The sequence below is a fragment of the Hypomesus nipponensis genome, chromosome 13, assembly GCF_054491055.1.
Source record: "Hypomesus nipponensis isolate SF chromosome 13, ASM5449105v1, whole genome shotgun sequence".
Taxonomy (NCBI): Eukaryota; Metazoa; Chordata; class Actinopteri; order Osmeriformes; family Osmeridae; genus Hypomesus; species Hypomesus nipponensis.
The window spans coordinates 9,413,860-9,426,302 of NC_140373.1; the positions used below are offsets into that span (position 1 = coordinate 9,413,860).

The 12,443-nt window shown below is 44.0% G+C and overlaps 3 protein-coding genes across 3 annotated transcripts; 2 read left to right on the forward strand and 1 right to left on the reverse strand.

Annotated features, from left to right (window-relative positions):
* Positions 1-161: 161 nt before the first annotated feature.
* On the forward strand, positions 162-1,060 carry hbae5 (hemoglobin, alpha embryonic 5). Its single transcript, XM_084669729.1, has 3 exons — positions 162-293; positions 453-660; positions 855-1,060. The coding sequence occupies exons 1-3, from the start codon at positions 199-201 to the stop codon at positions 981-983; spliced, it is 432 nt and encodes a 143-aa protein (XP_084525855.1). The 5' UTR covers positions 162-198; the 3' UTR covers positions 984-1,060.
* Positions 1,061-2,305: 1,245 nt separating this feature from the next.
* LOC146259916 (hemoglobin subunit beta-like) lies at positions 2,306-3,251 on the forward strand. Its single transcript, XM_084669728.1, has 3 exons — positions 2,306-2,430; positions 2,649-2,871; positions 3,043-3,251. The coding sequence occupies exons 1-3, from the start codon at positions 2,339-2,341 to the stop codon at positions 3,169-3,171; spliced, it is 444 nt and encodes a 147-aa protein (XP_084525854.1). The 5' UTR covers positions 2,306-2,338; the 3' UTR covers positions 3,172-3,251.
* An 870-nt stretch (positions 3,252-4,121) lies between these two features.
* Positions 4,122-5,647, reverse strand: hbae4 (hemoglobin alpha embryonic-4). The gene is made up of 3 exons (XM_084671126.1): positions 5,281-5,647; positions 4,612-4,816; positions 4,122-4,369 (listed from the first exon to the last, which is right to left on the reverse strand). The coding sequence occupies exons 1-3, from the start codon at positions 5,370-5,372 to the stop codon at positions 4,241-4,243; spliced, it is 426 nt and encodes a 141-aa protein (XP_084527252.1). The 5' UTR covers positions 5,373-5,647; the 3' UTR covers positions 4,122-4,240.
* Between the last annotated feature and the right edge of the window lie 6,796 nt (positions 5,648-12,443).

Genomic DNA, 12,443 nt, shown 5'->3' on the forward strand with positions numbered 1-12,443 from the left:
TGATGCACCCCCCTCCCCTTTTTTCTTTCTTTCTCTCTCTTTCACCTACATTTGACTTACTTTATCTCCTGAGCCAATAACAGACCAGTGGAGGAGGAGCAGGATGGACCTGCAACATAAAGGAGGCCTCAGGTTCTAGAACCCCAGTTCCTTCCAAAGCATCGTTCACTTCTCGAGCAGCTTGTGTGGTTAGCCAAAATGAGCCTGTCAGCCAAGGAGAAAACTTTAGTCAAGGACTTCTTCACAAAGGTGTCCAGCAGGTCCGAGGAGGTCGGGACTGAGTCTCTCTCCAGGTAAATCCATTAGTTTCAAGCCTGGGTTTCAAAATTTAGCACTACGAATTAAGTTTTATTCTGTAGTCAATAGCCATGCACACAACATAACTTTTTATTGAGGATAGACTGGATCATATTTATTGTGCTCACTGCTTTTTTTCTCTGGTACCTCCCTAGGATGCTGGTGGTCTACCCTCAGACCAAGTCGTACTTCGCCCACTGGAAGGACTTGAGCCCTGGGTCTCCCCCAGTCAGGAAGCATGGAATCACCGTCATGGGTGGCGTCTACGAGGCCGTGAGCAAAATCGACGATATTGTCGGTGGTCTCACGACCCTTAGCGAGTTGCACGCCTTCATGCTCAGGATTGACCCTGTCAACTTCAAGGTAATAGGCTTACATGACAGCAAAAGAACAAGCACAAAGTGTTACTTGACGTAACACTAAAACCATCTACTGTGTAAACATAACATGATACAGGATCTGGAAAACAGGTCACTTTCTGTTATACAAAATTAATGTTTATGTCGCTATATGCATAACTTACCAGCCAAGTCATACCTCTCTGTCTCCGTCCTTAGATCCTGTCCCACTGCATCCTTGTGGTGCTGGCCATGCTGTTCCCCGAAGATTTCACCCCCCAAGTCCACGTTGCTGTGGACAAGTTTATGGCCCTCCTATCCCTGGCCCTGGCTGAGAAATACCGCTAAGAGCAGGCACAGTTCGTGCACGTCGCACCAGCCAGATGTGTCTCTCGTGTTTGAAATTAATCTTCATTGAGAAATAAAAATGGTGCAATGACATTTACGTTTGTTTTGTGATTTTGAAAACCTTAAAACGGTAATAGTTGCCTATAAGCTACACAGGGTGAGGTAACATGAAGGTTTGTTCATGTTGGTGTGTTAAATTGTTTGACAATTTAAAATTAAATTTGTCACCAAATTCACGATATTGACAAATGCTTGGACAGCAAAAAGAATTCAGAGTTCAAGCCACTTATAACGTACTTGACCAATAGACCGATCATACAAGGAGTCTACTTGATGGAAGAGATAATTTACATATTTTGAGTATTGAAATGTATACAGAAAGCAGTACAGAGTAGCAGAGCGCAAAATAGATATTTAAAGATGAACACCATAAAATACACCTAATTAAATCTTTAAAAGACAGTCTTCCTTTAGTTTGCCTAATTAAATCACAAATGTATATTAAAATACATCACTAATGGGATTAAACACGTTTTATTGAGTTGTTTATTTTTCAAGATTGTGCCAAAAATAATGCACAAATAAACGAATTATTGTATTTTTGAATGGATACCAAAGTATCCAAGACTAAATTTAAATGTAATTATCTAACTCAACATCATGAACTTTTAAACTAGTTTTCTGGAGAAAAAAACTTATGTTGATAAGTTGTTAATGTTTTTGATAAATATTAGATGATTTAGTCTATATTTACCGACCTATAAATAAGTAAAGGTTATTATTCATAACTCGATACTAGGTATTAAAAGTAATAAAGTTCTACATTTGTTATTATATTTAAGTTTTAACAAAGTAACGAATGTTAATGATTAGATGTACACGTCAGCTTTCCTCAAAAGAGTAATACAAACCAGTTCAAGTAAGTTGATACCTTAATTCAGAAAATAAAACATTCATATTTTTAAAGTCTATAAATAATATACTATATGCTTTAAATGGCCAATTAGTCTACCACAATTTAAATTGAAACATGTATGCACAATCTATTTTAATATAACAATACATAAAACTTCACTAAAAGTTATTATAATAATTCAATAGACCCTATACAGTAACTAAATCATTGTTATTGGCCTATAGACCTAGGAAAAAGGTGTTATCTAATCGCTGCACACGTTCAGAATATCATCTTCAGCATCAACATCAGTTCTCTGCCGGCACACCTGGAGTCAGCCAGCCAACCAGATGTATTCTCCCGGACAGAGGCGGAGCGTCTTTACTCCATAAAAACCCAAGACAGATGTACAACCGACACAGTTTCCTGTAAAGCTCAAGAAACAGTATAACCTGTCAAAATGGTCGAGTGGACAGACGACGAGCGCGTTGCCATCAACACAATCTTCTCCAAGCTCGACTACGACTCCGTCGGGCCAGAGGCTCTGTCTAGGTAGGTACGCGCTGGGCTGGCTTGTCTAACCAGATCTTGATTTCCCACACCATCTCACCAGCCAAATCTGACCTTTGAGCATATAGCTGACTCGGTTTATAAGTGGTCTATTCTTAGAGAAGATAATTGATCATCTAATCTAGTTACAATGATGTTCATAATTATCTGTGTGCACGTGCATGTCAATGTTTAAAATTGTGAATTCCTTCCCTGTTTAGGTGTCTAATCGTGTATCCCTGGACCCAGCGTTATTTCGGGGGGTTTGGTAACCTGTACAATGCGGAGGCCATCATGTGTAACCCGATGATTGCTGCTCATGGCACCTTGGTGCTGCACGGTCTGGACCGCGCGCTGAAGAACATGGATGACATCAAGAACACTTATGCTGCCTTAAGTGAGCTGCACTCTGAGAAACTGCACGTTGACCCAGACAACTTCAGGGTGAGCCGTACAGATATCTGAAATATAATAAAATATACTGTAGATGCGAATTTAGTCTTGCTCAGGGTAGCCTACTGCATGACTTGTAAAGGGCAGCTTTACGTTCCAGCATATAAGTTACATCCATCTGCATTATGACTGACATATCTTGTAATCCATCTTCTGTTCTAGCTGTTGGCTGATTGCCTGGTTGTTGTTATCGCTGGGCGGATGGGTTACGAATTTTCCCCCGACATGCAGGCTGCCTTTGCCAAATTCCTGTCTGTGGTAGTGTCTGCCCTAGGCAGGCAGTACCATTAAATACTCTCCTCGCCTTGCACCGGTGGGTAGACCTCTATCTATCTAGACCCCGATGCTGACGAAAAGGCATTTTAAAATAAACGACGTTTAAAACAAAATACAATGTTTTTCGTGAATTTATTGGTGCTGTGAAGATGAATGCTTACGTACAATGCCCTAAGTACATCTCTCATTTTTATTCAACTAATGGTTGACTGCCATATAATAGGTTTCCAATCTTCTTGTAGACTAGTCTTGACCACAAATAGGTAAAATATTGGTATGATTTACAATGTGAGGTAACGAAAAGGGTCCTTTACTTCCGGGTAAAATAATCGTGCAATACAGGATGGATCATGTGTGACAAAACGGACTGTTTCAGAACCATGGAGAGCGCCAGGTTATGCTCATGCGCCAATGAACGTGTCACGGCCACAGCCGTGCCCCCGTGTTGTTTTTGGTTTTGCCCTGTCCTAGTATTCGCTGTCTCATTGTCTTCACCTGTGTCTCGTTCAGTTCTCTTTAGTTTCATTGTGTCCACCTGTGTCTTGTTTGTTTCTGTGTATTTAGGTTCCTGTTTGTTGTCGTGTGAGTACCCTTCTGTGTCCCATTTTGATAATTAAACCTCTGTTCCTCATAATGCCTCGGTACTCTTGTACATTTGGGTCCTACCCCACTTCACAGCCTGACAGAACGCTTGTGTTGTCTAATACGTGCCATTCTGTGTGCCGAAATCATTCTTGAGATTAATAAATTAATGAAAAATAATTGACTTGTAGTTTTGCGATGATGTAGTTTGTGACTTCACAGAATACGAATAAATTAATCCCCTCCAAACGAGGGTGTAAATATAGCATTTTAAATGAAACAGTGTGAACCTGTTTTATGTAGGATATACTGTATACAAGTTTGGGCTCTATACATTTTGTCTTGGCATAATCCCATAGAAGTGCTCAATGATGAAATTGTACTGACATTTTGTGTTAAAAGTTTATTAGGCAAGGAAAAAAATACGTTAATGAATAGCTACATATTCAGTAAATAAATTATAAATAATTTAATAGAACATGCATGTCATATGCTGGTGCCGTTATCTGTATTTCTCAGACAGCACAGCTGCAAAGGCCGAGAGGTACTTGTCCATGGCTGCATGCGCCACTGGTGTGAAGTTTCCCCTCAAGTGACACGCCAGGGTCACGAGGATACAGTGAGAAAGAAACTGTCGGCATAAAACTATGATTAGTAACACTTTTTTTCTGATAACAATTCATCAAATATATTTTGAAGACGTTTATAACATCCTTTTTTCAAAATAATAAAAAAAGTCGGGATATACTCTTTGTACAAAGTTTAGCCCCCTAATAATAAGACAAACATATATACCATTCTGTAAAATCTCTTATTTGACAGCTAATTCCATAATAAGAGAGATAACATAAAGAAATATGACTGAAAGACAACCTTGAAATTAATTGGGTCAATTCGAAGTTGGTATGCATGAAGGGTCTGAAGAGGTGCCAAGGTAACAGTTAGCGAGCTGATGTCTCGCGCTCCCTCTGCTATGGCCAGCACTATATTTTTCCCGTGGGACCGCAGGTGTGGGGACCGATGGTTTATATTCAGGTGCGCGAAGTAAGTCTTAGTGCCGGGGAAAGTCGTGAACATCCTGGAGGCAACAGCGAAAGATACAAAGTTAAATGGATCCCTTAAACTTGGTGAACTTTACCTTCCATATGGACATGTAATCTGCTATCCATGGCCGACAATAGTCTTATCACATGTTCTCCGAATCCCTTTTAGTGGAGAGACACTTGGATCTTCGATGGACCAACGATGGTTTTGATTACTAACTGTTTTGAATATTTTGGGACTTTACCACCTTGGCAATAAAGAGGACTCTAAACTCCAATGATGGACCTCCACTTTAACACGTGTTGCATTTAGAATTCAATTCTAGTCCAAATAAAATAGTTTATTTTTCTTATTTTTTTTCTATTACAGCGACAAAGCTATTTGCGGACCATTTATAGGCTACTGCATACATTTAAAGGTATTCCAGCAAAAACGTTGCTTCAGAGCTTTGACTACAATCCGGCTATAGTGATATAACCAATGGCCTACCTAACATACCTGTAGAGAGCGTCTGCTCCAATATCAGATGCCACAGGAGTCAGTTTTTCCCATATCTCACTTATTAACTCTTTCTCGTACTTTGAGAGCATTGCAAGCTATCCCAAAGTTATGTAAACGTGCGTGTAATATCCAGACGGCATTTAACGTGCTTACAGATCTTCAGGGCGCAGGGTACAGTTTTGTAGAAAGTGTTAGTCAACCATCTTGGCTTCAAAGCTACTAACGCCACTACAGATTCCGTATAAAAATGTAAAAACAATATTGTATATCGTCTTAATCGATTAAAGTCTTTGACTTCGTGTAGCGTCGGTGCTCTTCTCTTCTGGATGTTTCCTTAGTCAACGTTATCGCAGAAACCATGTTTCGCAGAAACCACGCACGTTGGTGGGTAGGTTGCGCACAAGAAGTTGCGCACGTAAACAGCCGTCCTCTGCGGTGCGTGTGCATCTTACTACGACTTTCCCTATATTGATCGGATGAATAATTCTTAGTTTAAATGTGTGTTCTCTGTGACACGGGAGATTTATGGTGCATTATTAAACAGCTTATCTTACCTATCGCTGCCCTGTGTATTTTCGTTGCACCGAATTAGAATCTTTCATACTTTGGTGGCATACATTTTAACAGGTATTCAACACAGTGTAAATAAAGGGAGGACACAAACAGTGAACAAGGAAGCAGAAGAATAGATGTTTCCAATGTGATGCCCTTCAGTATCTTGTCTGTATTTACTGTTAAAACTACATGGTAACATGTTCTTCTCAACTCTATTGATACAGCAATAAAGTTTAACATTGAATGTATACAAACACAAATGTGTTGACCAGATTGCAATTTGTTTGTGTGTGTGTGTGTGTGTCCACTGGTGTTGTTTAGACCAGGGAGCGTGAAGAGTGTTATAACAGGCTGAGAACTGAGGGGGGACAGAGGGGAAGGAAGGGTGTGTGAGGAGATCAGGGCAGGGTGTGTGAGGGGCTGTGAGGGGCTGTGGGCCAGGAGATCAGGGTGTCTGAGGGGCTGTGGGCCAGGAGATCAGGGTGTCTGAGGGGCTGTGGGCCAGGAGATCAGGGTGTCTGAGGGGCTGTGGGCCAGGAGATCAGGGTGTCTGAGGGGCTGTGGGCCAGGAGATCAGGGTGTGTCTGAGGGGCTGTGGGCCAGGAGATCAGGGTGTGTCTGAGGGGCTGTGGGCCAGGAGTGATAAAGCCTCTGCAGCTGCTCTTATCAGCAGCACACGCTAGATGTCAGGTCGGGACAGAAGCGTGAGACCAGAGAGCCCCTCCCCGTACACGTCATCCCTCAGACCTCTTTACTGAACGCGTATCTGCCCCAGGTCAGATGTTAGTAGAAATATACTTAGCATGACTCAGCAAAATGAACTTTATCTGTTAACGAGTTACTACTGGCCTGCCTCAAACACACAGTCATGCTTTCTTTTGCTACTATTACAACTCAATTTCCCTTTTGAACCGGCCACAGACGCAGAACAAGTTTGGAACAAGTAGGCTACCAAACAAATGTACACTTGCTACTGTAGCTGTAATCGCCTCCATGATTAGCCATTTGTTTATTTTTTTCTCAGGGTTTTGGCAACAGTAAATAAAAACAAAATGACAAAAAAATGTCGTCAATCGCTGTTGTATTGACTGGTGTACATGGAAAAAAAGAAAACTAGGAAGACCAGAGACGACCCAAAAACACTTGACACGACCTGGCCTATCTCGCCCTACCCGTTCCAACTCTACACTTCAGTAACAGAGATCCGTTGACTAGATGGAGTTCTGAACATTGTCCAGCAGATGTCACAATTTGTTATTGGAAAGCAGAGGAGCGTCACATTAGATGTCAATGGGACTTTAAAAATGAACCCTTTCCTCCTCCTTTCCCAAGGAAGAGACCTCTGTTGACTGATTTAAAATGACTGGATGGGTGAAAACATGAGGTCCTCTCTACCACTCATCAACCTCATCTTGTCAGATCAGTATCAGTCATTTCTCCGTGGAAATACAGGTAATGATGCACTTTAAGATGACTTTCATCGGGTAAGGTAGGCTACATGATGCTGAGTATGCCTTGAAACGGACAATAAGCTCCATCTTTCCTCTCATCAAGTTAACAATCTCTTCCTCCTCTTTTCTGTTCCCGTTGCCTTCCCCTTCCAATTCTCGTTCACTTTCTTCCCACTATTTCCGCCCATATCTGTTTTTCACTCTGGATTCATCCACTGTGAGTCAAAACGGTTTTCTAGGTCACACATTGACCTCTTCTGGTATGACTCATTTTGAAAACACACCTTGTGTGTGTGTTTGTGTGTTACTCCTACTGTACACAACACAAAGAGTCCCACACATTCCCCTCTGACATGTTAAGAATAGGTGATGAATGTGGCTGGAGCACAAACATGGAGCTTGCCTACCATATAAACAGACCATGGCAGGGGAGTAGGTTTTTATCGACGGTGAGAGCAATGATCCATTCCATGTCAACTAGCTACCTATGACGCAATAGGTGAAGATTGTATGTTCATGTACAGAAGAACCTCAGTGAACAATGGAAGATTTAACATCTGTGAAGACCACAGATCCCCCGTCAGAATGTGACCTCACTCTGCATCTCTGCTCACAGTCATGAGACAGTGGACTTGCATTCTGTGGCGGAGCCCCGTAACAAGCCTAACACAAAGCAAAGTGGCTTTCTGCAATGGCCTGCATGTAGGCTCACTCGGAATACAAAACAGCAAGGGCATCAACAGAAGCTATTGCAGAGTCTTTGTCTGCATCTGTGTCTGTGTGAAGGAGGCGGAGAGAGTGAAAAGTTTGTGTGTTTGGTGTGAGTGTGTGTGGTGTATGGGGGGGGGGTCACAGAAGTGTGGGTACACAGCCGCTGTTCTAGGTAAACGACTTCACTGAGGCAGAACATCATCATCTTGTGCATGACGACAGGATATCCTGGGTGAAGGCGGAAGCATGCTGGTTGTCTCCCACCGCATCTGTTTCCTCATTAGTACGGGACTTGATTCAAAAGGCGACTGGCAATGCTAGCAAAGCTGGAGCCAAGTCATGGATCTAATGGGAGCCTTAGAGTTGAATCCTTTGAAAGCTAATTTCTGGCTTTTCCTTCTCGCTTCCCCTTTCATTCGAGCGAGGCAATTTGATGAAAATGTGAAAGGAAACAAGGAGAGAATGGGAAGTGACAGTGAGACATATGGGGCGGTGGAAAAAGTAACCTTGAGCACACACACGCACACGCAGCACACATACACAAACCTAGAGGTAGTTTATAATGCTTTACAGCTCTCCTGTGGTCAGCAGGCCATGTCATTGATGTAAGAGTGTGTGTGTGTATGTGTGTGTGTCGCGGCCCCAGTCCCCTGACCCTGTTCCTCAGAAGCCATGCCAGAGCTCCTTCCTGTCCAAAGCTCCATTGGGAGGAAATCACCCGGTGGTGCGTAACCGAGCAACAGCCCCCCCCCCCCCCCCCCGGCAGGCAAGCGTTCAGGGGAGGAAGTTGAAGACACTAACAGACTAACGACGTGAGCCCCCCCCCCCCCCTACCCCTCCCATTGGGGGCTGTAGTCCTGTGGGTGCAGATGCTAGGATGTTTAAATCTTCCGTCTTTTGACTCGTCTCACCTCAATCCCTCTCTCAGTCTCTCTGGTTGTCCCTGGCTGTTTCCTGTCTCACCAGCATCACCTGGGGGATCGTCCTCACCAGCAGCACCTGGCTAAACCCTGGGCGTGTGGGACATCAGAGTCCTGCTCCAGTACCTGAATCAGGACAGGTTTAATCAAGGTGTTCTGGACCCCCACACACACACACACACACACACACACACACACACACACACACACACACACACACACACACACACACACACAGATACACCCACCACACACACACACTACCTGAGCTACAGTCATGTTACTGTTTTTAGTAACATACTCTGCCTGACGTTTTTAGCTGTGCCTCCATGTCATGTGTAATGTGCGTGTGTGTGTTTGTGTGTTGGTGAATGTGTTTTATCTCTCACACACACCTGCTCCAGAGGCAGTCATGCACCACTGCCCCTCAACTCTCAAAGCCTTCTGAATAAACCAGATGTCATTCTAAATAAACAGATGTTTCTGTACTTTGATGAGCCAGATTTACTTACTTTACAGAAAATTATTCTGCTGCGTTATTTCCTTTCTCCTTTCTTCTTTCATTTCTGTCTTTCTTTTTTTTCTTTCTTTAAAAAAAGAATAAAGGAGTAGCCTACAAGCAGACAAATGGTAACTCTAAACCTCTGCTTTCTTACCTCCTCATTGTCCCTGTGGCCAGGGTTCTGTGGTCCCTCTGTTGTTTCCACGGCGATGAAGTCTTTCTGGTTTTCTACTGTTGTAAATTTCTGTCCCGTAGGAATAAAGCATGTGCAATCGCAAACATCAACAGCACTAAATACACACTTTCTAACACAAACATATTCACAGACAAATGACTTGGGTCCAGTTCTTCTATTCTTTCGCAGTATCTACATTTTGGCGTCATGAACTCTTCAGAGCCTTGGGGACCAGATCCACATTACCTCTGACTGTTCATTCCAACCGTAAGCCACAAATCTGCCACCAGGTCTGGTCTCTCTGGACCCCCCTCCAAACCCCCCTTTAGAAAGACCCCCCCCCCACATACTCTAAATCAATCTACACCGAGGAGGGTCTAACTTACATGTATGTAACTGCACACGTCTCTTTTCTTCTGTGCACACTTAAGCAGTTAAATGTGTCTCAAGGTGATGCAGTTACAATGATCCTGTGAGATCCAGTACCCACATCAAACACATCCTCTAGCTCTGTGTGTGTGTGTGATACTGAGGTGGAATGATGAGATTGAAACAGGAGCTGGTCAGGACTGAACACCAGACATCCAGTCTGTGTAGGATCTTACAGTGGACTGTGTCAGGTCAATCCCACGTACGTAGACCATGTTTTCACAAGGGGAGGTATGCTCGGACTTTTGGGTAGGACTATGGCTAGAATGCTGCAAATGTTTGAAATCACGTGTCTATTGGAAGAAATCCACAGATGGATCAACAAACAAAGAATTGTGAATAGGTTTGGTTTGGAACTAAAGTGTACTTGCTGTAGCGCGCTTTCACCGGAGGGCGGAGACTTTTGACAGTTCTCCATCCATCATCCATCTGCCTGCCCTCTCATCTCCTCGCGTGGGTGGACGCTAGAGCTACCCTGAACTACGGGACAGACTACAACCCGCCGTCGATACGGGGACACCGGTTGAGGTAGGCAATGCCTCGATGACAGTTGAAGAGATTTCCGCCGGTTATTGGAATTCCAAGACGGTCGCGTGAGCGCCAACACCCAGCCTGCCTCTTTTCAGAACACATTTTTAGTCCGAGATATTTACTTGAATATCATTTTGCTGTCGCCGATGGTCCTGTTACGGGCTGAGTTGCAAACATCGGAGTGCAACATCACGCATCGTTGCATTCAGGAAGCGAACTACTGAGGACAGAAGAATTTCCAGTAACGTAAGAATAATTGTCTGAAGATGGATATTCTTGCTCTCTCTCACTCACTTGTCTTTGTCGCTCTCTCTGTCTCTGTCTCTCTCTTTCTCCCACACACCAACTCTCTCTCTGTGTGTGTGTGTGTGTGTGTGTGTGTGAACGTGAAGAGTGAATATCCAGACAGCATGAAGCATCTGCCTGCTGCAGTTCGTTTCCTGTTTAGAACTCTGTCATATATACCTCCCTGGCCCCTCTCCATTCTGCAGATTCTGTACACACATGCACGCACGCGCGCGCGCGCGCACACACGCACACACATACACACACACAGGAGCACATTCAAACACACATAGCCTCAACCCTATAGTGAGATCAGGTTTTGCCTTGTGTGCTGGTTAGTATTGTACACTGGGGTGATGCATACATAACTTAGCAGGCAATACAGTCCAGCTCATTATAACTCCTCTCAGATCTGATAGAAACCAAGTTTGTCCCTCTGTAGCTCTGCTGGTGGAGTGTGGGGCTTCATTCTGCACCAGGTTCCCTTTCCATTTGGACCTCACGTTTACAAAGATAACTTCACTGTTCAGTGTGTTTTGTTCAATCTTATGCATGACAAGATGGTGGATCTCTGCACTGGAATACCAGTCAAACAGACCTCCCCACCCCACCCACCCCAACCACCACCCTGCTTCCCCCTCCCAACCCCCTTCATCCAGCCAGTGGCCTGAGGGAATGACGTTTAAAGTGATTGTTGCTGTAAAGCCGTTTGTTTTGGCTTGACTTGACAGAAAGACAAAATGATCAAGATTTGAGATGATCCTCAGTGATCTGTCAGGGTAATCCCTGTCCCTCCCCTGCTGACTAGCCCAGTGCTGCTGGGAGCCACTGCAGATAGCTGGCCAGAGTAGGGCAGGCAGGGGAGGGCAGGGAGGGGAGGGGGTGGATGGATGGATGGTTTGCAGAATGGGTAGTTGATGGATAGGCAGATGGATTTATGGATGGAGGGAGGGATAAATGGTTTCCAGGCTGGATACATGGTTGATGGAAGGACAGAGGAATGGCTGAAGGGATGAATGGTTAGCATTTTGGATATACTGTTGGATGAATGGTTGGATGGATTACAGTAATGGACGGTGTTAACTTGTATTATACTATAAAAGTAATGATGAAATATCCTAGGGCCATCTTGAGCTGAGAAGAACTCGATTTTAGATAAAGGAATAAATGGACTGTGAAAAGACCCTGAAGGAAGCTGAACACATTTTTCATGGGGAGCTGATTTTGAAAAGTTTCTTCTGGAGACAGATGACAAGGTTGTCCCCGGGCCAAGGGCTCCCTGTGGAGGCCTCCTCAGACAGCCCTAACGACAGCATCAATAGGTCCCCTCAACTTCAGAATAACCACAATTGTGACCTTCAATTCTCTCTCTCTTGAATATTCTTTTCAGAGTCACTTGTCCCCCTCCTCCCCGGCCTTGTCCCCTCTGCAGCATCTGTGTGTGATTACCGTTATCAGATGGTCCATAGAAAGTCCGCCAACACAGGAAGCTCGGATTGTGGGGATCCCAGCGTGGGGACGGATTGGCACATTAGGAGCTTTATTCAGGTCCCACACCCTTACCCCCCACCCCCATCCACCCCCCACACTCACACCCTTAC